General features: G+C 39.3%; 1 protein-coding gene across 1 annotated transcript in view; it reads right to left on the bottom strand.

The window, feature by feature from the left end:
- LOC139732153 (uncharacterized) overlaps positions 1 to 5711 on the bottom strand; it is a 37283-nt gene extending 31572 nt beyond the window's left edge. The window contains exons 1-5 of the mRNA XM_071643025.1: positions 5553 to 5711; positions 4464 to 4680; positions 3616 to 3852; positions 2863 to 2972; positions 2188 to 2370 (exon numbers count right to left, since the gene is read on the bottom strand). Of these exons, the coding sequence (XP_071499126.1) occupies positions 2188 to 2370; positions 2863 to 2972; positions 3616 to 3852; positions 4464 to 4680; positions 5553 to 5711 (906 nt within the window). The remainder of the gene's footprint in view (positions 1 to 2187; positions 2371 to 2862; positions 2973 to 3615; positions 3853 to 4463; positions 4681 to 5552) is intronic.
- Positions 5712 to 26536: the final 20825 nt, after the last annotated feature.

Genomic DNA, 26536 nt, shown 5'->3' on the forward strand with positions numbered 1-26536 from the left:
GGGGGGGGGCCCGAGCCCCCACGGCCCCCACGGCTGCGCCGGCCATGAATTTGAGTTGCAGCAAATATTGGGACATACTTATTCAGAACAATACCTGGGAAGTCATGTAGATGAATTCGATTTTAAAAAAAAAAGAAGAGTCTTAGTAATGGGAATTAGATCATATTCATACCACCAGATATGGCATTTCGAATTCAACATCGTAGTAAATAACAGAAATACGTCAGAAAAAAGAATAAATGGAAGATATAACATGTGTTTATTTCTTCATTCAGTATCGATCCTAGCAACATTTTTGTCGTGCCACTGGCTTGATAATTACTGAAACCAGTATTCATTGCATAATTTTCGGATAACTATAAAGAATAAAATGAATTAATGGGTAGGACTACTTGATGAATTTTCCTTTAATATCATCCATTTCGGAGCATCGAAACAAAAAGGAAAAAATAGCTGTGCAAAATCACTTTTTTGTGTGGTTGTGGTTACACATAACATAGATTTGCAATGAATTTAATAGCAAACGTAACATCAAAGTCACTTGAGAGTTCAATCTTTGGCGGAGAAAAATGTGGGTGAAAGAACTTTATTTTAAAAAAAAAGGCTCTTCGGAGCAGATTTTAGCGGTGGAAAAGTCAGGTGATAAGTCGTTGATTGAGGCAAAACAATAGAGTATTTCCAGAGGATCTTCCGTCGGCGGAGAAATTGCCTTAATGTGACAATCTGTTGCATTTTTTCTCTCTTTTATTGCAGCGATGCCAGGCTCATCGAGGCTTTAAACATTCATAAATTTTGTTGGATTCTCCTATTTTCATAAAACTTTACCGGTGTGATCTCAAGCTCGTTTAGATTCAATCTAAAAGTTGTAAATTAAGCATTTTGTTAGATATCTATGAAATACCTGCAACCAAGAAGGATCGATGGGAAACCAACCTTTAAGAGATCTCCTTTGAGCTCGCAATCGCTTTTAATACAATCGCTTGCTCAGTGTGTTACATACAAAATAATGTCCAACAATGGCTTTTCCCAGACAAAAGCATTGACTACCCATGCTATGTAGACGATGACCTCTCATGACGTAATACCAGATATTATCATGATACATTGTGCTAATTCTACTGACTACAAGACTTTGAAACGGAATCTGCTGAATAGGAAACAAGTCATAAACACTTGTACATTCGTATCCTGTTACAGCAGTGGAATCATTTTGTTATCAATTCAAATTGCACTGTATTTCACATGCGTTACCACAAATTGAGTGACTAATTAATGTCTTATCACCTTGACATTCAAGTACATTCATCTCTGCCGATCACGCAGAAACCCAATATCAAATCTTGAACCCAGCACATAATCAAAGTTATTTAAGGAACTCTGCAGTACAAATTGATGTTGACTTGTATCGTTTCATATATACCTCCATCCCCACTAATGCGGCCAAAAGTATATATATTATGCGTAATACATTGTCTATTCTATAATAACATTCTTATTACTTTTCTTTTTATTACATAACAATTCTACGAGCTTATCCTCACATTCGTCTTTAACTTTAAGGTAAGGATCACCGTCTGAGCGTAACTACTACAATCGATGTAAAAGTCACACACACACACACACACACACACACTCACACACAAACACAAACACACTGAAATATTTTTCCGATGACCTCCGCAAACTCGTTGAGAGACAGTTGACTGTGTGATTGCTGGAGGACTGAGAAATCGTTGAGACTCGGCGATGATCCTCACATTTGATATCTGGACTGTTCTCGTATGGGTTAATTTCTTCCCCGAACTTATCGAATTGCATGAATATATACATATCAGGGTCACGATGCCTCATTTTGCTTCGATTCTATTCCAAAAGGTTACTCATGGGCAGGAAAGAGCTTTCAGCTGGTTTGCTCTTAGGTGATCGGAATATCTTGAATCTTCTTATTTACATTCATTATTTTCAGATGTTTCTGAACTGCGATATCAGTGATATTTCATTAGGCAGGAATTGAATATTAACATTTTTTTTAAAAGAAATTAGAGAAATAATGAAAACAAAAATGAAACACTCATATCAGAAAACAGTAAATAGAAAATTCCTTATATCGGTCTTCAGTTTCACAAAGAATGGTACCAACAAATTGGACGATTGGATGAGCCAATACAATGGATGGTATCACACTACATGGTTCCTTGTCGCCGTCTTCATGCACCGGGAGACTGTCTCGTATGTGTAGGGTGGATACTTGGGCAAGAAGTATATCTTCTTCACAATCCCCTGGCTGACTGTCTGCGTTGTCTGGTAAGTGATTTCCGTTCCATTCTCGTGGCGCACGCAACCTCGCTGTCTTTGGACACGCCCACTCACCTTTGAGAAAATTTGAAAAAAAAAATGAGCCTCTCTGTGTTGTAAATTTTTGAAATAATTGCAACGCAGAAATTTCTGATCCCAGGATTGCAAATCATTTCGACGCAATGAACAGATTGGTCCATAGATGCGTAGCTAATCATGTCCACAGAGTTAAAAGTTTGGGAAAACATATCCGTGGAGCATGACCTCTAAGGGGAAAAATGAAGTTTACTTTGAAGAAAATTCATATGTGTGACTTTGAAAATATATATCAAATACGAATGACCTTGCTATTTTCTGCTATCTTTTAATTCAATCACATTTGTATTCTACTGTATATAAGGCATGTGTTATGCTGTTTAGAGTCAGGAACCTTTGATCTGACCATCTTGACAATGCCTGCTCTTTGCCAGCTGATCGCTCATTGTCAGATGACACCATGTTTTATAATGCTAGTTAAAAATAAATGCAAAAAAAAAAAAAATCCTCGTCTTGATGTCATGATCTCACCTTCGTCATTATGGCGCTAAGGTCATACAGGTGCGCCCCAGCAATAAGTTCCTCGCACAACGCCTGAATGAACCAAGATCCGTTGACGTTATCCCTCAGTGCAACATAGCCTGGGATAGGTCGGAAAACGGCGGAAAAGCCATTTATGTAATAATTTTCATATAGTATTAGTCCTGAATGTAGCGTATTATCCGCTTTCGAATAAACAATTACAATTTGTGTTTAGTAGTCGATGCATAAACTTCCATTTTTGTTTCTATATAACAGTCACTTCGAGTATTTTGAAGCCTTCTATAAGCAGGACACAAAGGGCCTGAATCATAAAGAGTTGAGAATTTTTTTACGCTCGATTTATTAAGTGTAATTCGTTGAATCGAGCGTAAGTTCGATACTAGGCGTAAGTCCTGTTTCATAAAGACATTTACGCTTTATTTCAAGGAAAATCAAGCATGACTTTCAGTAAACTGTGCGTTACTTGCGATCGAACGCAAAGTAGTCCATGAAACGCAATTTGCGATTAAATGCAACTCAGAGGTCATTCCTTATGAAGCAGGCCCCGAAGATCCACAAAATCTGATCTCTGAAACAAGTTCATCGAATTAATCCAATCAATTACGCGTGTATACAGCGGTGTAGGAAAAGGAGGTCGTTGCTGTTGCTATTGATATTATTATCACGATCATACACGTGTAGTTAACAAGACAGTGACACAGGGTCGGTGTAGTATGTATTTTGATACAAACATTTCTTCACCTTCGCAAGTCGCATGAGCAATGAGCATGTGCGCATTGTCGGGAGAATAACTGTCGAGCTCGACCACTTGGGGACTCTTCGAGCTCTTGCACGCTGCGTAAGTACCGTCACTGACTCCCTCGCCTGATTCATCTCCAATGTCAACTGAGTTAAACGAGACGGCACCGCTAGTGATGGACCTGTAAGGCTGCGATGCCGGCAGTGCTGATTTGTCCGCTGCGCGCGTCGTTAATTTATCTGAAAAAAAAATGCAGGTTACTGTCATCACAAGTTTGATTACTTTATGTCTCCTATTCTCATTTTGCTCGAAAACAAAATAAGCGATGAGTTAAAGAAAGGGCAATTAAAGGAATGGATGGAAATACCAATTATCGTTATTCCTCTCACAGACTCATCCGCCGACTGAAAAGAAACAGACGAAAATTTTGAGTGACAGTGGACAATAGCTAAATTTTGGGAAAGTACTTTGCAACAAATGAGTAGCCTAGGGAAGTGTTTGATTTACCTTTAATGAGAAAGTGAGTAAATGCTCACAGTTCATATCTTCTAAAATATTTCAAGTACAACTCCTTTTCACATTAAGCTCATCTTTTGACGTTTGAATTGAATTGATTAAAATCCTATCCCTCTATCGCATTGGACTTCCGTCGCATTTGACCAACACACCTCTTTTTCTTTTATGAGTACGTGGACAACAAAACGTTATCTTGTTACATCCTCGATTTTTATTGAATAACCATTCGCTTTCCTCAAGCAATGGGCGAACACGGAATAGAAGAATCCATCTTCCCACTAAATATATATCAAAGCCGTCTCAAGACAAAAATTGAAAACACAATTTCAATCACCTCCTCTGCAGGCCTGAAAGAAAAATATTTTAGGTTTTTCTCTTAGTTCCGGACAGTTCCGCCCGGAAAATGTCTCTTTTATTTCCTCCACAGTGATGACTTTTCCGTCCTTCCCACAAATCCCTTCGCGGTCTCCGTGGCTCATGAATACGAGAACGGCCGAAGTGTGAGATATGCGAATCTTTGATTTTAGTGAGGCAAGCGCGTCCTTGATCTCCTATATCAGACGAAGAAAGAAATAGCCCCTGAGCAGTCAATACAATTTTACTCGTTAAAAGCATTTATAGAAATATTGTCGTAACCATAATCCTTATCAGTTCATCGTACATTGAAATTTGTTAATCACATATCGTGTTATGTGTTGCACCTCATATTGTAACATGCATACATGAATTTCATAAAATGCAATGTTTCCATTGAAAAAAAAAACAACAACGGCAGGAACCACAGGTAAGAAACAGAGTATTTTTTATCACAATGAACTTGAAGGGGAATGAAACCCTAAAAGACCTGTTCATTGAGTGAATGCAGCAATTATCAGTAGAATACATTAGTGAAAGTGTGAGGAAATTTGACAATCCCTTCAAAAGTTATGAATTTTTGAAGTCTCGGTGACGAGACCGCAGTATCAGAAGACTACTTTTTTTTTTCTAGTATAAATAATGAAAGGGCACTAGAAAGCAGGGGAATAATATTTTCCTTGACACTATGTCAGTAAGAAGTCCAGGGAATGTGTACTTTTCATATGAAATGGTGTGTTGTCAAATTTTCTTTGTAAGGTCTTTTTATCGTAGTACATGTCATTATCTGCAGTGCTCTTCTGATTCAGAGGTCTCGTCACCAAATTATAAAGATATCTTTTAAACAGATTGTCTGATTGTCCTCAAAATTTTTTTCCTGAAGTGTTCTACAAAATATTGCCGCATACACTAAATCCATTAAATTTCTAGAATTTATTTCCTTATTAAAATGAACATCACCTCAGAAAACCATATAATCTGACATACTGCTTAATTTTCTGTGATGTTATGAGAAATTCAACTTATGACCTATTAATTTTCTTCCGAAAGATAATTTTGACGAACTTACGTCTGCAGTGAGGTCATGTTCTATTACGATCTCGTAGCCGATTTCTCGGAACACGTGAGTAACATTTTTTTCGTCAACTTCTGATCCCTTCCTCTTTCGTTGGTCCATGAAGTTGTTATTGTTGAGAATAAATGCCATTCCTTTTTTCCTCACATTCATTGCGTAATTCTGGGGAAAAATTATTTGATTTGATTTCGTAAATCCATTCAACACCGCAAAACACAGTAAAAGAAGATGTTATACTACGGTGACGACACAGATGCCAACAGGAAAGAATGAGTAAAACTTCGCACGACACTACGCTTTATTAATTGTCTATGAAATTAAAATCATTTGACCACTCCGAAGTCTGTCGTTTAAAAGATCGTACAATGATAATTATATACAGTATATATTTCATATATATGTATATATTTCAACTGATAAATCTAAATATTCGTTACGTTACACAGGTCCCGTTTTATATCTTTTAAAGACAGTTTAAGAAAATGTTGATTATTATTGTGTATTGATTATTTTTTTATATGGAGATAATTGTTCTCTTTCTATTTGGATTACAGTGTTAAATGTATTCTTTTTTACTTGTTATTAACTAATAAGTTTAAGTGTGTGCGCGTGTGTCACACACAAACACACTGCTATAGCTTCTGACCACCCGAGCATTGAGAATTAAGGGTTTGTGGGACGAACACTGTACTAGGGCTTTCTATAGCTCAGTCGGTAGAGCACCGGTCTAGCAATCCGGAGGTCTCGGGTTCGACTCCCGATGGAATCCCATTTTCTTTGCTCACTTTTCCACTAATAATTTATATTCTTTCTGGGCAGTTTATTCTGTGTTTATTTGTTACAAACTCAAAAAGCTGCATCACTTCGGTGATCCCACGCATTTATCCCCAAGTTGAATTATCCTTCGGGTTCATGCCAGGTTTAAGTGTGCGCGTGTGTGTTACACACAAACACACTGCTTGGCTTCTGACCACCCGAGCATTGAGAATTAAGGGTTTCTGGGACGAACACTGCACTAGGGCTTTCTATAGCTCAGTCGGTAGAGCACCGGTCTAGCAATCCGGAGGTCTCGGGTTCGACTCTCGATGGAATCCCATTTTCTTTGCTCACTTTTCCACTAATAATTATCATTAACTTGGTACATATCATTTTTTAAAGTTTTTTTTTTAATGATTATAACGACGTGTGCAATATAACAAGTCTATATTCTGCTTTTCCACGCCCATACCATTTCCCAATCAGACAAACACACAATAATGAGTTTTTGTTCTTTGTGTACCTGTGCTATCTATTTCCCAATGTTGTTGTTTTTTTGTCCTTTTCATAATCTCGCCATGTTTTTTGGTGTTTCCATTGTTTTTAAACTACACTTTTTGTTCATCTTGCTCATATTTACATAAATTTTTATATTTTAATATTGAATTGGGAACAAAGATTGAATTGAACTGAATAATATTTATATTTATAACATTCAGTTTAATCTATATTTATGTGAAAGCAAAAGAAAGCTGTGCCACCAATGGACATCGCTAGTTACTCTTCATTCTAGTAACTCTTTTGATAGGCTTTCGGATCTGACGAAGGGCTGACGCCCGAAAGTTTATTAGAATTTGCAGAAGTACGCTATGAATGATGCCAATGTTTTAAAGCAGTAACAGCTGTTCAATATAGAAGTCCAATAGAATAAATGTCTAAACAACCCATCACCTCTTTTGGTTCTAGCTGTTCTGTCGTTGGATTCGCAGGAGTGATCGTCTGGGTGTAGGAGCCATCAGTATCAGGAAAAATCTCTTGGGATGTCAACAAAATGTTAACACCAGGAGCTGCATTTGCAAATGCTGGAGATAATTGACATTTTAAAAATCACTGATTCATCTTACCAAAGAAGTACACCTTTTTGCTTCTAGGTTTATCTTACTGTAATCATAACATACACTCCCATCACTCCCCCCCCCCCCCTTCACCTGATACTGAGATGTTCAGTTTCTCAAACAGCAAAATATTTCAAATACAGTTGACGGAGGGAACGTTGTAAACATGCGACTACCAGTTTGTATCAAGTATCATTTATATTGACACACTGAGAGTCTCGATACGTTTATCAAAAGAAGAGTCAGTTAATCCTTACGTAGGTAAATCTACACACCATGATAATTATAGACAAAGGTTTAACAAGAAACGACTGACTTCGCAGCTAGGGAGACATCTGAATTATAATTAGGTCATTGTCGAGGGATCTGAAGAGAGCCGGGGAATGTTTAAAGCACATGACGTCATGAGATGAAGAGATGCAAACATGGCTTTTCGTAAGAGTTCAATGTGTGGAAAACATTCAAACATTTTCAGATTATTAGTGTCAACTGGTTGATGGAATTCAGTATGAATGTATTGTGTGTATGGCACGGTATTCTTTTTCCCTTTCACAAGGCGCGATTAATGATTCATTTCTTTTTTCTGTTTTAGTAAAATATCAATTAAACGTAAGTAAACATAGGTTTCAGCTGGTTTTTGTTCTACTTCAAAATTAAATGATAAGACGATTATAAAACACATTCGATATTAACTGAGTAGCTTTATTACAAACCAAAGTTATGCTGACAATTATAACATACTTACCACTGGCTTCTGATGGAAAGGATTCATTTGAAGGTCGCCTAAAAACAGGATTTACGTTTGAATGTATTGTCTGTAGGGCACGGCATTCTAATTCCCTTCGACATGGCGCTGTAATAAATCATTTTTGGATATTTTTTTTAAAATCTATTTCAGTTAAATATAAATAGCAACAAATATTGGTTTCAATTGTTTGCTCATTCTACCGTGAAAATAATTAATCATCACAGGATGATTGTAAAACAACAGGATGATTATAAAACAAACTCAATATTAACTGAGTCTGTTTAATACATACCGACGTTACGTTGATAATTACACTAACCACTTGCTTCTGATGGGAATTATTCATTTGGAGTTTCGAACTGAGATTCGCGTAGAGGTTGGAATTTTTTTTTAAATCAGGATTTAAGTATGAATGTAATGTCTCTATGGCACGGCATTCTCTTTTCCTCCACACGACGATGCAAAGAATCAATCTGGATATATATTTTTTCTATTTTAGTAAAATATGAAATAAATATTAGTGAACATTGGTTTCATTTGTGTGTTTTTTCTACTTCGAAATTAGATGATAAGATGATTATAAAACAAACTCTATACAAGCTGAGTATGTTTATTACAGGTGCTGTTCGTTATTCCGAAGGTTCGCTATTCCGAAGGGTCGTTATTCCGAAGGGTCGTTAATCCGAAACACGCAATTCCCTATACCTAGAGGTTCGTTAATCCGAAAATGAAAAAGAGTTCGTTAATCCGAAAATTTGTTTCGTTATTCCGAAGGTTCGTTATTCCGAAGATTGGTTAATCCGAAATGGAAATTCGGAACAATGAACCTTCGGAATAACGAATCTTAGGAATAAAGAGCCTTCGGAATAACGAATCTTCGGAATAACGAGCTGTAACCTTTATTACAAACCAACGTTATGCTGACATTTATACTTACCACTGGCTTCTGATGGGAAGGATTCATTTGAAGGCCTCCTAAAAGCAGGATTTACGTTTGAATGTATTATGGCACGGCATTCTCCTTCCTTTCCACACGGCGCTGTAATAAATCATTTTTGGATTTTTTGTAATTTATTTCAATAAAATATGAAATGAATAAATAGCAGCAAATATTGGTTTCATTTTTTCTTACCGCGAAATTAAATAATAACAGGAAGATTAAAAAACAGATCAATATTTACTGAGTCTGTTTAATACATACGAACGTTACGTTGATAATTACACTAACCACTTGCTCTGATGTAAATTATTCATTTGGAGTTTCGAACTGAGATTCGCGTGGAGGTTTGAATCTTTTAAAAACAGAATTTAAGTTTGAATGTAATGTCTGTGTGGCATGACATTCTCTTTCCCTCCACACGGCGACGCAAAGAATCATTTTTGGATATATGTATTTTTTTCTTTAGTAAAATGTTGAATAAATATAAGAGAACATTGGTTTCATTTGTGTTTTTTTTATTTCGAAATTGATTGATGGTAATATGATTGTGAGACAAACTCAAAATAAACTGAATCTTTTTGATACAAACCACTTTTACATTGATAATTATACTTACCACTGGCTTCTGATTGGGAGGATTCATTTGTAGTTTCGAACTGATTATCAAGCTGAGGTTGGTTTCCCTTAAAAACAGGAAATGAAAACAAGAAAATGAAATCAAAACTTGCCCTACATTCTTCATTACTACACGAATTTCAGTTTATCAAAAAATGCAAGTTGTACATAAAATCTCGTGCTATGAAACAATGAATTTGAGAAGTTGATAAATTGGCTGCGATGATTCTCCATTGATATTGAAAATGTAGGAAAGATAACGACTTGAAAAATGTAATTAATGTATCCTGTCAACAACGGGAGTGGGTAACATCTACTCTTTGTAACTTGGTTGACAGTGCTTTGGCAATCTGACTATTATTGTGACCGTGCATCACAAAACAAACAAAAAGTCGAAACCCTTGATTTTACGTGAGGACTCAAAAAAGGTAAAATGGGTCAACCGAGTCATTGTTAAGTTTCTCATATTTTCTGAAAGAGCTATCCTTCTTCTACATTATTCTCTAGTTTGGGGGCATAACATGAATGACAAAGTCTTTCTACCACCCTTTGGGGGGGGGGGAGTAGAATGATCAGGTATGTCTTAAAGGCCCCTTTTCAGTTATTGAAATCCTTTGCACACTTTTCACTTTCAAGTCTAATATTTTTTGAATGGATAACCCTACTGCTTTGAAAAATGGCATTAATCATGAACGGAATGTATTTATAGAGCATGCCCAAAATCAGCTGAATCTAATAATTCCTTCATTGTTGTTGCTCCAGTGGTTTACATCCTGTGTTTTGTCACATTCATTACACAACTAGCAAGGCTTGGTAAAGATTAAGCACTTGAATAGACCCTTTACTTCAGAGCCTCTTTTCTCAATTCACTTTTTCAGAGTGTGTGCTTTCTTTCCAGTATTTAGATATGTCAGGGGAGGCCATTTGAACTGAGTAATACATGATTTTAAAGCTTAGAGTCTGCTCTTTGAGAATCTGCCCTTAACTGAAAATCCATGTCTGGCGACTTTTTGTTGGTGTTGTGATGCAGGGTCACAATTATGTTCAGAATATACATGTAGGTCTTATTATGCTATAAACATAGTGAGCAAGTTATACTTGTGAAAGTATAATTAACTGAGGAAATTAGGTCACAGACATAATATGGTCTGAAATTTTTATATGTGTCTTGTTTTCGTAACTTACTGATTTATCTCCGTTTTTGCTGTATTGCCACTACAATATACCCCTGTAGTTCTCCCCTCAAATAAACTCTAAATTTCGCTTATGTTTCCTCATGTCTTTACCGTTGTAAAGTTAGAATTACCTTGTTCTGCTTGCATTTCCAGATGGAATACACGGCGACAGGAACCAATGTTAGCAATAGCAGGTACAGAAATGACATTTGATTTGAATCTGAAATGATGGAAAAGGGGTAACAATCGGCTACACTCTCATGGTATTTTGACAAAGTATCAACAAATAAACGATTTGATACATTAATACATTGTACCCTTTAACTAGATCTTGCTGAATTTCCCTTATACAATTGATAGTTGGTAGAGTTTGAAATTCAACTGTTATGTGTTGCTTATTATACGGAGAGTTTGTTCGCGAAAACCGATAAGACCATTTTTGAAAATTTTGAAGTACGGTCTGTCATAAAATGCAAAATAATACCTTTTAAATGATTTATTGGTCACTACATATAGAGGTACATTTTTTGAAGTTATGGTAAAAAAAAAAACAAATTTCTTATTATTCTCTTTTTTTCCTTGACCTTTAATCGCAAATATCTCCATTTGGCAAATATGGACTTATCAGTTTTTGCGAACAAACTCGTCATATACAGCCGCAAATTGTAATAAAAATTATCACTGAAGGTGATTAGCACCTAATCTAATACGTCGCCATTGGCACACCAGCGATAATCATTTATTTAAAAAAAGTGAAAGATTTAGGTCTCCCCCATTTTTGGTGTGTGTTTTTTTTTTTTTTTTTTTGTTTCCAAAGCTACAAGTTGTTCAACATTTAAAAAAAAAAAACACACACATGTTTTGCACACAGTTATGACTTGGTCACATGCAGAAAACGTTATGTCAAACCGGTGTCAAAGTAACACACTAAAACTCTTCTAAGCTAACAGTTTTCCCAAACAAACTGTTTTTACCATGGAAAGGTATTGTTTATTTTTACCGAAAGACATGTTGTGCACATTTAATATCATATTTGTCACATGTGAAATCTAATTTCAATGCTTAAAAACTGAGGGCGTTATATTACGTCAATTCCAAATATTTTTGTGTGACACTAATGTACATAATAATAATAAAAAAAATCGTCATTGTGACAACAGATTGCACGACATTGACTATTATGTGTCCACTGGCGTAGCCAGAGGGGGGGGGGGGGGCGATGGGGGCGATCGCCCCCCCCCCCCCCCCCCCGCCTCCCCCCTAAGATTTGGACCGGGGATTTGGGAGGCGGAAAAAAAAAATGCGTGTATACTGTATGCATGCACATGAAGCGGGTCTCCTTTGCAACCTTTCATCAAATAAGATATTTTTTTTTTAATATTTCACTCAAAGTGTGCACCAGATCGTTGAATTTCAATTCAAAGTATGCAAAATCTCTCGTGCTTGGCAGGGGGATACCCCCTCCCAAACCTTCCCCCTCTGTGCCTCTTTCCCTAGCTTAGTACACTTTTTAGATTTACAAAAAAAAAAAAGACTTATCACTTATATTCCGAAAACTCAAGGTTCCGTCATGTATAAGGGGAATTTCCCCTTTTAATCGACCCTTTCCTCTCTCAGTCCCACCCCCCATCAGTTTGTGTGTGTGTGTGTGTGTGTGTGTGTGATTTTCCAAATGTTGATTCCATCAAATGTGCGTAGACGAGATATCTCAATTTCAACCTTAAAAAGGCAAAAGCTCAATCGGAAGGGAAGGGTGGGGATAACACTCGCCCACGCCTTCTCCCTGCTCGCCCCCTCCCCCCTCCCCCCTTCCGCCATGCATAGAAGTAGACTGTGGCTATACCCAGATCGCTTTATTTCAATTCTAAAAACGCAAAAGCTCCGCGAGCGGGAGGAGGAATCCCCCTTCCCCTAAGCTCTACCTCACTAGACTTTATACATACAGTGTACACACAGATGGTGCACATTCGGAATAAGAGCTAAATTCCGTGATTTTATCACTTCGATGAAAAAGTATTGCACCAAAAATTTGCAACAGATCGCTGAATTTCAGGTCTGAAAATGCAAAATCACCTTCGTGTGGGAGGGGATATTCCCTATCTACACCCTCGTGTGCATGCTTTTTCTGTTTGACTGCTGAACAGACAGTGTTCATGATATTCAGTGTAAGAATTAATACAAGAAGATTATTTAAATGATACCATTTTATAGGCAAATTGTTCAATAATAATCTACACTAAAATATACTGCAACTTTAAAAATATGGGACTGTTTCAACTCGTTAAAACACGCAAAAACATGCATCAAATTGCACCATTTGCAACATCAAAATGCAAAAAGTTCTCACCGTGGGAGGGGGGACACCCCCTCCCACACCCTCCCCTCCCCCTTCGCTCTCTCCGCTCTCTCGGGTTCAGTCACGTTCATGATATTCAGTGAAAAGGATTAATACAAGAAGCGTATTTAAATGATAGCATTTTATAGGCAAATTGTTCAATGATAATCTACATCAAAATATACTGCTACCTTAACCAAGTGGGACTATTTCACGTCGATAAAACGCGCAAAAACATGCATCAATTTGCACCATTTGCAACATGAAAATGCAAAAAGTTCTCACCGTGGGAGGGGGGACATCCACTCCCCTCCCCCATCGCTCGCTCCGCTCGCTCGGGTTCAGTCGCGTTCATGATATTCAGTGAAAAGAATTAAAACAAGAAGTGTATTTAAATTATACCATTAAATACGCAAATTGTTCAATGATAATCTACGTCAAAATATACTGCAACCTTAAACAAGTGGGACTGTTTCAACTCGTTAAAACACGCGAAAAATGCATCAAATTGCACCATTTGCAACATCAAAATGCAAAAAGTTCTCACCGTGGGAGGGGGGACACCCCCTCCCACACCCTCCTCTCCCCCTTCAATCGCTCCGCTCGATCGGGTTCAGTCGCGTTCATGATATTCAGTGAAAAGAAGTAGTACAAGAAGTGTATTTAAATTATACCCTATTATAGGCAAATTGTTCAATGATAATCTACATCAAAATATACTGCAACCTTAAACAAGTGGGACTGTTTCACGTCGATAAAACGCGCAAAACATGCATCAAATTGCACCATTTACAACATCAAAATGCAAAAAGTTCTCACCGTGGGAGGGGGGACACCCCCTCCCCTCCCCTCCCCGCTCGCTCGCTCCGCTCGCTCGGGTTCAGTCGCGTTCATGATATTCAGTGAAAAGAATTAATACAAGACGTGTATTTAAATTATACCATTAAATACGCAAATTGTTCAATGATAATCTACATCAAAATATACTGCAACCTTAAACAAGTGGGACTGTTTCAACTCGTTAAAACACGCAAAAAGATGCATCAAATTGCACCATTTGCAACATCAAAATGCAAAAAGTTCTCACCGTGGGAGGGGGGACACCCCCTCCCACACCCTCCCCTCCCCCTTCACTCGCTCCGCTCGCTCGGGTTCAGTCGCGTTCATGATATTCAGTGAAAAGAAGTAATACAAGAAGTGTATTTAAATTATACCATATTATAGGCAAATTGTTCAATGATAATCTACATCAAAATATACTGCAACCTTAAACAAGTGGGTCTGTTTCACGTCGATAAAACGCGCAAAACATGCATCAAATTGCACCATTTACAACATCAAAATGCAAAAAGTTCTCACCGTGGGAGGGGGGACACCCCCTCCCCTCCCCCCTCGCTCGCTCCGCTCGCTCGGGTTCAGTCGCGTTCATGATATTCAGTGAAAAGAATTAATACAAGAAATGTATTTAAACTATACCATTAAATACGCAAATTGTTCAATGATAATCTACATCAAAATATACTGCAACCTTCAACAAGTGGGACTGTTTCAACTCGTTAAAACACACAAAAAGATGCATCAAATTGCACCATTTGCAACATCAAAATGCAAAAAGTTCTCACCGTGGGAGGGGAGACACACCCTCCCCTCCCCCTTCACTCGCTCCGCTCGCTCGGGTTCAGTCGCGTTCATGATATTCAGTGAAAAGAAGTAATACAAGAAGTGTATTTAAATTATACCATATTATAGGCAAATTGTTCAATGATAATCTACATCAAAATATACTGCAACCTTAAACAAGTGGGACTGTTTCACGTCGATAAAACGCGCAAAACATGCATCAAATTGCACCATTTACAACATCAAAATGCAAAAAGTTCTCACCGTGGGAGGGGGGACACCCCCTCCCCTCCCCCCTCGCTCGCTCCGCTCGCTCGGGTTCAGTCGCGTTCATGATATTCAGTGAACAGAATTAATACAAGAAGTGTATTTAAATTATACCATTAAATACGCAAATTGTTCAATGATAATCTACATCAAAATATACTGCAACCTTAAACAAGTGGGACTGTTTCAACTCCTTAAAACACGCAAAAAATGCATCAAATTGCACCATTTGCAACATCAAAATGCAAAAAGTTCTCACCGTGGGAGGGGGGACACCCCCTCCCACACCCTCCTCTCCCCCTTCACTCGCTCCGGTCACTCGGGTTAAGTCGCGTTCATGATATTCAGTGAAAAGAAGTAATACAAGAAGTGTATTTAAATTATACTATATTATAGGCAAATTGTTCAATGATAATCTACATCAAAATATACTGCAACCTTAAACAAGTGGGACTGTTTCACGTCGATAAAACGCGCAAAACATGCATCAAATTGCACCATTTACAACATAAAAATGCAAAAAGTTCTCACCGTGGGAGGGGGGACACCCCCTCCCTTCCCCCCTCACTCGCTCCGCTCGCTCGGGTTCAGTCGCGTTCATGATATTCAGTGAAAAGAATTAATACAAGACGTGTATTTAAATTATACCATTAAATACGCAAATTGTTCAATGATAATCTACATCAAAATATACTGCTACCTTAAACAAGTGGGACTGTTTCAACTCGTTAAAACACGCAAAAAGATGCATCAAATTGCACCATTTGCAACATCAAAATGCAAAAAGTTCTCACCGTGGGAGGGGGGACAACCCCTCCCACACCCTCCCCTCCCCCTTCACTCGCTCCGCTCGCTCGGGTTCAGTCGCGTTCATGATATTCAGTGAAAAGAAGTAATACAAGAAGTGTATTTAAATTATACCATATTATAGGCAAATTGTTCAATGATAATCTACATCAAAATATACTGCAACCTTAAACAAGTGGGTCTGTTTCACGTCGATAAAACGCGCAAAACATGCATCAAATTGCACCATTTACAACATCAAAATGCAAAAAGTTCTCACCGTGGGAGGGGGGACACCCCCTCCCCTCCCCCCTCACTCGCTCCGCTCGCTCGGGTTCAGTCGCGTTCATGATATTCAGTGAAAAGAATTAATACAAGAAGTGTATTTAAATTATACCATTAAATACGCAAATAGTTCAATGATAATCTACATCAAAATATACTGCAACCTTAAACAAGTGGGACTTTTTCAACTCGTTAAAACACGCAAAAAGATGCATCAATTTGCACCATTTACAACATCAAAATGCAAAAAGTTCTCACCGTGGGAGGGGGGACACCCCCTCCTCTCCCCCTTCACTCGCTCCGCTCGCTCGGGTTCAGTCTCGTTCATGATATTCAGTGAAAAGAAGTAATACAAGAAGTGTATTTAAATCATACCATATTATAGGCAAAGTGTTCAATGATAATCTACATCAAAATATACTGCAACCTTAAACAAGTGGGACTGTTTCACGTCGATAAAACGCGCAAAACATACATCAAATTGCACCATTTACAACATCAAAATGCAAAAAGTTCTCACCGTAGGAGGGGGGACACCCCCTCCCCTCCCCCCTCGCTCGCTCCGCTCGCTTGGGTTCAGTCGCGTTCATGATATTCAGTGAAAAGAATTAATACAAGAAGTGTATTTAAATTATACCATTAAATACGCAAATTGTTCAATGATAATCTACATCAAAATATACTGCAACCTTAAACAAGTGGGACTGTTTCAACTCGTTAAAACACGCAAAAAGATGCATCAAATTGAACCATTTGCAACATCAAAATGCAAAAAGTTCTCACCGTGGGAGGGGGGACACCCCCTCCCACCCCCTCCCCTCCCCCTTCGCTCTCTCCGCTCTCTCGGGTTCAGTCACGTTCATGATATTCAGTGAAAAGGATTAATACAAGAAGCGTATTTAAATGATAGCATTTTACAGGCAAATTGTTCAATGATAATCTACATCAAAATATACTGCTACCTTAACCAAGTGGGACTGTTTCACGTCGATAAAACGCGCAAAAACATGCATCAATTTGCACCATTTGCAACATGAAAATGCAAAAAGTTCTCACCGTGGGAGGGGGGACACCCCCTCCCCTCCCCCCTCGCTCGCTCCGCTCGCTCGGGTTCAGTCGCGTTCATGATATTCAGTGAAAAGAATTAAAACATGAAGTGTATTTAAATTATACCATTAAATACGCAAATTGTTCAATGATAATCTACGTCAAAATATACTGCAACCTTAAACAAGTGGAACTGTTTCAACTCGTTAAAACACGCAAAAAGGCATCAAATTGCACCATTTGCAACATGAAAATGCAAAAAGTTCTCACCGTGGGAGGGGGGACACCCCCTCCCACACCCTCCTCTCCCCCTTCACTCGCTCCGCTCGCTCGGGTTCAGTCGCGTTCATCATATTCAGTGAAAAGAAGTAGTACAAGAAGTGTATTTAAATTATACCATATTATAGGCAAATTGTTCAATGATAATCTACATCAAAATATACTGCAACCTTACACAAGTGGGACTGTTTCACGTCGATAAAACGCGCAAAAACATGCATCAACTTGCACCATTTACAACATCAAAATGCAAAAAGTTCTCACCGTGGGAGGGGGGACACCCCCTCCCCTCCACCCTCGCTCGCTCCGCTCGCTCGGGTTCAGTCGCGTTCATGATATTCAGTGAAAAGAATTAATACAAGAAGTGTATTTAAATTATACCATTAAATACGCAAATTGTTCAATGATAATCTACATCAAAATATACTGCAACCTTAAACAAGTGGGACTGTTTCAACTCGTTAAAACACGCAAAAAGATGCATCAAATTGCACCATTTGCAAATTGTTCAATGATAATCTACATCAAAATATACTGCAACCTTAAACAAGTGGGACTGTTTCACGTCGATAAAACGCGCAAAACATGCATCAAATTGCACCATTTACAACATCAAAATGCAAAAAGTTCTCACCGTGGGAGGGGGGACACCCCCTCCCCTCCCCCCTCGCTCGCTCCGCTCGCTTGGGTTCAGTCGCGTTCATGATATTCAGTGAAAAGAATTAATACAAGAAGTGTATTTAAATTATACCAATACGCAAATTGTTCAATGATAATCTACATCAAAATATACTGCAACCTTAAACAGGTGGGACTGTTTCAACTCGTTAAAACACGCAAAAAGATGCATCAAATTGCACCATTTGCAACATCAAAATGCAGAAAGTTCTCACCGTGGGAGGGGGGACACCCCCTCCCACACCCTCCCCTCCCCCTTCGCTCTCTCCGCTCTCTCGGGTTCAGTCACGTTCATGATATTCAGTGAAAAGGATTAATACAAGAAGCGTATTTAAATGATAGCATTTTATAGGCAAATTTATAGGCAAATTGTTCGATGATACCATAACCAAGTGGGACTGTTTCACGTCGATAAAACGCGCAAAAACATGCATCAATTTGCACCATTTGCAACATGAAAATGCAAAAAGTTCTCACCGTGGGAGGGGGGACACCCACTCCCCTCCCCCCTCGCTCGCTCCGCTCGCTCGGGTTCAGTCGCGTTCATGATATTCAGTGAAAAGAATTAAAACAAGAAGTGTATTTAAATTATACAATTAAATACGCAAATTGTTCAATGATAATCTACGTCAAAATATACTGCAACCTTAACCAAGTGGGACTGTTTCACGTCGATAAAACGCGCAAAACATGCATCAAATTGCACCATTTACAACATCAAAATGCAAAAAGTTCTCACCGTGGGAGGGGGGACACCCCCTCCCCTCCCCCCTCGCTCGCTCCGCTCGCTCGGGTTCAGTCGCGTTCATGATATTCAGTGAAAAGAATTAAAACAAGAAGTGTATTTAAATTATACCATTAAATACGCAAATTGTTCAATGATAATCTACGTCAAAATATACTGCAACCTTAAACAAGTGGGACTGTTTCAACTCGTTAAAACACGCAAAAAATGCATCAAATTGCACCATTTGCAACATCAAAATGCAAAAAGTTCTCACCGTGGGAGGGGGGACACCCCCTCCCACACCCTCCTCTCCCTCTTCACTTGCTCCGCTCGCTCGGGTTCAGTCGCGTTCATGATATTCAGTGAAAAGAAGTAATACAAGAAGTGTATTTAAATTATACCATTAAATACGCAAATTGTTCAATGATAATCTACATCAAAATATACTGCAACCTTAAACAAGTGGGACTGTTTCAACTCGTTAAAACACACAAAAAGATGCATCAAATTGCACCATTTGCAACATCAAAATGCAAAAAGTTCTCACCGTGGGAGGGGGGACACCCCCTCCCCTCCCCCCTCGCTCGCTCCGCTCGCTCGGGTTCAGTCGCGTTCATGATATTCAGTGAAAAGAATTAATACAAGAAGTGTATTTAAATTATACCATTAAATACGCAAATTGTTCAATGATAATCTACATCAAAATATACTGCAACCTTAAACAAGTGCGACTGTTTCAACTCGTTAAAACACACAAAAAGATGCATCAAATTGCACCATTTGCAACATCAAAATGCAAAAAGTTCTCACCGTGGGAGGGGGGACACCCCCTCCCCTCCCCCCTCGCTCGCTCCGCTCGCTCGGGTTCAGTCGCGTTCATGATATTCAGTGAAAAGAATTTATACAAGAAGTGTATTTAAATTATACCATTAAATACGCAAATTGTTCAATGATAATCTACATCAAAATATACTGCAACCTTAAACAAGTGGGACTGTTTCAACTCGTTAAAACACGCAAAAAGATGCATCAAATTGCACCATTTGCAACATCAAAATGCAAAAAGTTCTCACCGTGGGAGGGGGGACACCCCCTCCCACCCCCTCCCCTCCCCCTTCGCTCTCTCCGCTCTCTCGGGTTCAGTCAAGTTCATGATATTCAGCGAAAAGGATTAATACAAGAAGCGCATTTAAATGATAGCATTTTATAGGCAAATTGTTCAATGATAATCTACATCAAAATATACTGCTACCTTAACCAAGTGGGACTGTTTCACGTCGATAAAACGCGCAAAAACATGCATCAATTTGCACCATTTGCAACATGAAAATGCAAAAAGTTCTCACCGTGGGAGGGGGGACACCCACTCCCCTCCCCCCTCGCTCGCTCCGCTCGCTCGGGTTCAGTCGCGTTCATGATATTCAGTGAAAAGAATTAAAACAAGAAGTGTATTTAAATTATACCATTAAATACGCAAATTGTTCAATGATAATCTACGTCAAAATATACTGCAACCTTAAACAAGTGGGACTGTTTCAACTCGTTAAAACACGCAAAAAATGCATCAAATTGCACCATTTGCAACATCAAAATGCAAAAAGTTCTCACCGTGGGAGGGGGGACACCCCCTCCCACACCCTCCTCTCCCTCTTCACTCGCTCCGCTCGCTCGGGTTCAGTCGCGTTCATGATATTCAGTGAAAAGAAGTAATACAAGAAGTGTATTTAAATTATACCATATTATAGGCAAATTGTTCAATGATAATCTACATCAAAATATACTGCAACCTTAAACAAATTGGTCTGTTTCACGTCGATAAAACGCGCAAAACATGCATCAAATTGCACCATTTACAACATCAAAATGCAAAAAGTTCTCACCGTGGGAGGGGGGACACCCCCTCCCCTCCCCCCTCGCTCGCTCCGCTCGCTTGGGTTCAGTCGCGTTCATGATATTCAGTGAAAAGAATTAATACAAGAAGTGTATTTAAATTATACCATTAAATACGCAAATTGTTCAATGATAATCTACATCAAAATATACTGCAACCTTAAACAAGTGGGACTGTTTCAACTCGTTAAAACACGCAAAAAGATGCATCAAATTGCACCATTTGCAACATCAAAATGCAAAAAGTTCTCACCGTGGGAGGGGGGACACCCCCTCCCACACCCTCCTCTCCCCCTTCACTCGCTCCGCTCGCTCGGGTTCAGTCGCGTTCATGATATTCAGTGAAAAGGATTAATACAAGAAGCGTATTTAAATGATAGCATTTTATAGGCAAATTTATAGGCAAATTGTTCGATGATACCTTAACCAAGTGGGACTGTTTCACGTCGATAAAACGCGCAAAAACATGCATCAATTTGCACCATTTGCAACATTAAAATGCAAAAAGTTCTCACCGTGGGAGGGGGGACACCCACTCCCCTCCCCCCTCGCTCGCTCCGCTCGCTCGGGTTCAGTCGCGTTCATGATATTCAGTGAAAAGAATTAAAACAAGAAGTGTATTTAAATTATACCATTAAATACGCAAATTGTTCAATGATAATCTAAGTCAAAATATACTGCAACCTTAACCAAGTGGGACTGTTTCACGTCGATAAAACGCGCAAAACATGCATCAAATTGCACCATTTACAACATCAAAATGCAAAAAGTTCTCACCGTGGGAGGGGGGACACCCCCTCCCCTCCCCCCTCGCTCGCTCCGCTCGCTCGGGTTCAGTCGCGTTCATGATATTCAGTGAACAGAATTAATACAAGAAGTGTATTTAAATTATACCATTAAATACGCAAATTGTTCAATGATAATCTACATCAAAATATACTGCAACCTTAAACAAGTGCGACTGTTTCAACTCGTTAAAACACACAAAAAGATGCATCAAATTCCACCATTTGCAACATCAAAATGCAAAAAGTTCTCACCGTGGGAGGGGGGACACCCCCTCCCCTCCCCCCTCGCTCGCTCCGCTCGCTCGGGTTCAGTCGCGTTCATGATATTCAGTGAAAAGAATTAATACAAGAAGTGTATTTAAATTATACCATTAAATACGGAAATTGTTCAATGATAATCTACATCAAAATATACTGCAACCTTAAACAAGTGGGACTGTTTCAACTCGTTAAAACACGCAAAAAGATGCATCAAATTGCACCATTTGCAACATCAAAATGCAAAAAGTTCTCACCGTGGGAGGGGGGACACCCCCTCCCACCCCCTCCCCTCCCCCTTCGCTCGCTCCGCTCTCTCGGGTTCAGTCAAGTTCATGATATTCAGCGAAAAGGATTAATACAAGAAGCGCATTTAAATGATAGCATTTTATAGGCAAATTGTTCAATGATAATCTACATCAAAATATACTGCTACCTTAACCAAGTGGGACTGTTTCACGTCGATAAAACGCGCAAAAACATGCATCAATTTGCACCATTTGCAACATGAAAATGCAAAAAGTTCTCACCGTGGGAGGGGGGACACCCACTCCCCTCCCCCCTCGCTCGCTCCGCTCGCTCGGGTTCAGTCGCGTTCATGATATTCAGTGAAAAGAATTAAAACAAGAAGTGTATTTAAATTATACCATTAAATACGCAAATTTTTCAATGATCTACGTCAAAATATACTGCAACCTTAAACAAGTGGGACTGTTTCAACTCGTTAAAACACGCAAAAAATGCATCAAATTGCACCATTTGCAACATCAAAATGCAAAAAGTTCTCACCGTGGGAGGGGGGACACCCCCTCCCACACCCTCCTCTCCCCCTTCACTCGCTCCGCTCGCTCGGGTTCAGTCGCGTTCATGATATTCAGTGAAAAGAAGTAATACAAGAAGTGTATTTAAATTATACCATATTATAGGCAAATTGTTCAATGATAATCTACATCAAAATATACTGCAACCTTAAACAAGTTGGTCTGTTTCACGTCGATAAAACGCGCAAAACATGCATCAAATTGCACCATTTACACTATCAAAATGCAAAAAGTTCTCACCGTGGGAGGGGGGACACCCCCTCCCCTCCCCCTTCACTCGCTCCGCTCGATCGGGTTCAGTCGCGTTCATGATATTCAGTGAAAAGAAGTAATACAAGAAGTGTATTTAAATTATACCATATTATAGGCAAATTGTTCAATGATAATCTACATCAAAATATACTGCAACCTTAAACAAGTGGGACTGTTTCACGTCGATAAAACGCGCAAAAACATGCATCAACTTGCACCATTTACAACATCAAAATGCAAAAAGTTCTCACCGTGGGAGGGGGGACACCCCCTCCCCTCCCCCTTCACTCGCTCCGCTCGATCGGGTTCAGTCGCGTTCATGATATTCAGTGAAAAGAATTAATACAAGAAGTGTATTTAAATTATACCATTAAATACGCAAATTGTTCAATGATAATCTACATCAAAATATACTGCAACCTTAAACAAGTGGGACTGTTTCAACTCGTTAAAACACGCAAAAAGATGCATCAAATTGCACCATTTGCAACATCAAAATGCAAAAAGTTCTCACCGTGGGAGGGGGGACACACCCTCCCCTCCCCTTCACTCGCTCCGCTCGCTCGGGTCCAGTCGCGTTCATGATATTCAGTGAAAAGAAGTAATACAAGAAGTGTATTTAAATTATACCATATTATAGGAAAAATTGTTCAATGATAATCTACATCAAAATATACTGCAACCTTAAACAAGTGGGACTGTTTCACGTCGATAAAACGCGCAAAACATGCATCAAATTGCACCATTTACAACATCAAAATGCAAAAAGTTCTCACCGTGGGAGGGGGGACACCCCCTCCCCTCCCCCCTCGCTCGCTCCGCTCGCTCGGGTTCAGTCGCGTTCATGATATTCAGTGAACAGAATTAAAACAAGAAGTGTATTTAAATTATACCATTAAATACGCAAATTGTTCAATGATAATCTACGTCAAAATATACTGCAACCTTAAACAAGTGGAACTGTTTCAACTCGTTAAAACACGCAAAAATGCATCAAATTGCACCATTTGCAACATCAAAATGCAAAAAGTTCTCACCGTGGGAGGGGGGACACCCCCTCCCACACCCTCCTCTCCCTCTTCACTCGCTCCGCTCGCTCGGGTTCAGTCGCGTTCATGATATTCAGTGAAAAGAAGTAATACAAGAAGTGTATTTAAATTATACCATATTATAGGCAAATTGTTCAATGATAATCTACATCAAAATATACTGCAACCTTAAACAAATTGGTCTGTTTCACGTCGATAAAACGCGCAAAACATGCATCAAATTGCACCATTTACAACATCAAAATGCAAAAAGTTCTCACCGTGGGAGGGGGGACACCCCCTCCCCTCCCCCCTCGCTCGCTCCGCTCGCTTGGGTTCAGTCGCGTTCATGATATTCAGTAAAAAGAATTAATACAAGAAGTGTATTTAAATTATACCATTAAATACGCAAATTGTTCAATGATAATCTACATCAAAATATACTGCAACCTTAAACAAGTGGGACTGTTTCAACTCGTTAAAACACGCAAAAAGATGCATCAAATTGCACCATTTGCAACATCAAAATGCAAAAAGTTCTCACCGTGGGAGGGGGGACACCCCCTCCCACACCCTCCTCTCCCCCTTCACTCGCTCCGCTCGCTCGGGTTCAGTCGCGTTCATGATATTCAGTGAAAAGGATTAATACAAGAAGCGTATTTAAATGATAGCATTTTATAGGCAAATTTATAGGCAAATTGTTCGATGATACCTTAACCAAGTGGGACTGTTTCACGTCGATAAAACGCGCAAAAACATGCATCAATTTGCACCATTTGCAACATTAAAATGCAAAAAGTTCTCACCGTGGGAGGGGGGACACCCACTCCCCTCCCCCCTCGCTCGCTCCGCTCGCTCGGGTTCAGTCGCGTTCATGATATTCAGTGAAAAGAATTAAAACAAGAAGTGTATTTAAATTATACCATTAAATACGCAAATTGTTCAATGATAATCTAAGTCAAAATATACTGCAACCTTAACCAAGTGGGACTGTTTCACGTCGATAAAACGCGCAAAACATGCATCAAATTGCACCATTTACAACATCAAAATGCAAAAAGTTCTCACCGTGGGAGGGGGGACACCCCCTCCCCTCCCCCCTCGCTCGCTCCGCTCGCTCGGGTTCAGTCGCGTTCATGATATTCAGTGAACAGAATTAATACAAGAAGTGTATTTAAATTATACCATTAAATACGCAAATTGTTCAATGATAATCTACATCAAAATATACTGCAACCTTAAACAAGTGCGACTGTTTCAACTCGTTAAAACACACAAAAAGATGCATCAAATTCCACCATTTGCAACATCAAAATGCAAAAAGTTCTCACCGTGGGAGGGGGGACACCCCCTCCCCTCCCCCCTCGCTCGCTCCGCTCGCTCGGGTTCAGTCGCGTTCATGATATTCAGTGAAAAGAATTAATACAAGAAGTGTATTTAAATTATACCATTAAATACGGAAATTGTTCAATGATAATCTACATCAAAATATACTGCAACCTTAAACAAGTGGGACTGTTTCAACTCGTTAAAACACGCAAAAAGATGCATCAAATTGCACCATTTGCAACATCAAAATGCAAAAAGTTCTCACCGTGGGAGGGGGGACACCCCCTCCCACCCCCTCCCCTCCCCCTTCGCTCGCTCCGCTCTCTCGGGTTCAGTCAAGTTCATGATATTCAGCGAAAAGGATTAATACAAGAAGCGCATTTAAATGATAGCATTTTATAGGCAAATTGTTCAATGATAATCTACATCAAAATATACTGCTACCTTAACCAAGTGGGACTGTTTCACGTCGATAAAACGCGCAAAAACATGCATCAATTTGCACCATTTGCAACATGAAAATGCAAAAAGTTCTCACCGTGGGAGGGGGGACACCCACTCCCCTCCCCCCTCGCTCGCTCCGCTCGCTCGGGTTCAGTCGCGTTCATGATATTCAGTGAAAAGAATTAAAACAAGAAGTGTATTTAAATTATACCATTAAATACGCAAATTTTTCAATGATCTACGTCAAAATATACTGCAACCTTAAACAAGTGGGACTGTTTCAACTCGTTAAAACACGCAAAAAATGCATCAAATTGCACCATTTGCAACATCAAAATGCAAAAAGTTCTCACCGTGGGAGGGGGGACACCCCCTCCCACACCCTCCTCTCCCCCTTCACTCGCTCCGCTCGCTCGGGTTCAGTCGCGTTCATGATATTCAGTGAAAAGAAGTAATACAAGAAGTGTATTTAAATTATACCATATTATAGGCAAATTGTTCAATGATAATCTACATCAAAATATACTGCAACCTTAAACAAGTTGGTCTGTTTCACGTCGATAAAACGCGCAAAACATGCATCAAATTGCACCATTTACACTATCAAAATGCAAAAAGTTCTCACCGTGGGAGGGGGGACACCCCCTCCCCTCCCCCTTCACTCGCTCCGCTCGATCGGGTTCAGTCGCGTTCATGATATTCAGTGAAAAGAAGTAATACAAGAAGTGTATTTAAATTATACCATATTATAGGCAAATTGTTCAATGATAATCTACATCAAAATATACTGCAACC

The sequence above is a fragment of the Diadema antillarum genome, unplaced genomic scaffold, assembly GCF_040938485.1.
Source record: "Diadema antillarum isolate AM-2024a unplaced genomic scaffold, OU_Dant_1.0 seq00000400_RagTag, whole genome shotgun sequence".
Taxonomy (NCBI): domain Eukaryota; kingdom Metazoa; phylum Echinodermata; class Echinoidea; order Diadematoida; family Diadematidae; genus Diadema; species Diadema antillarum.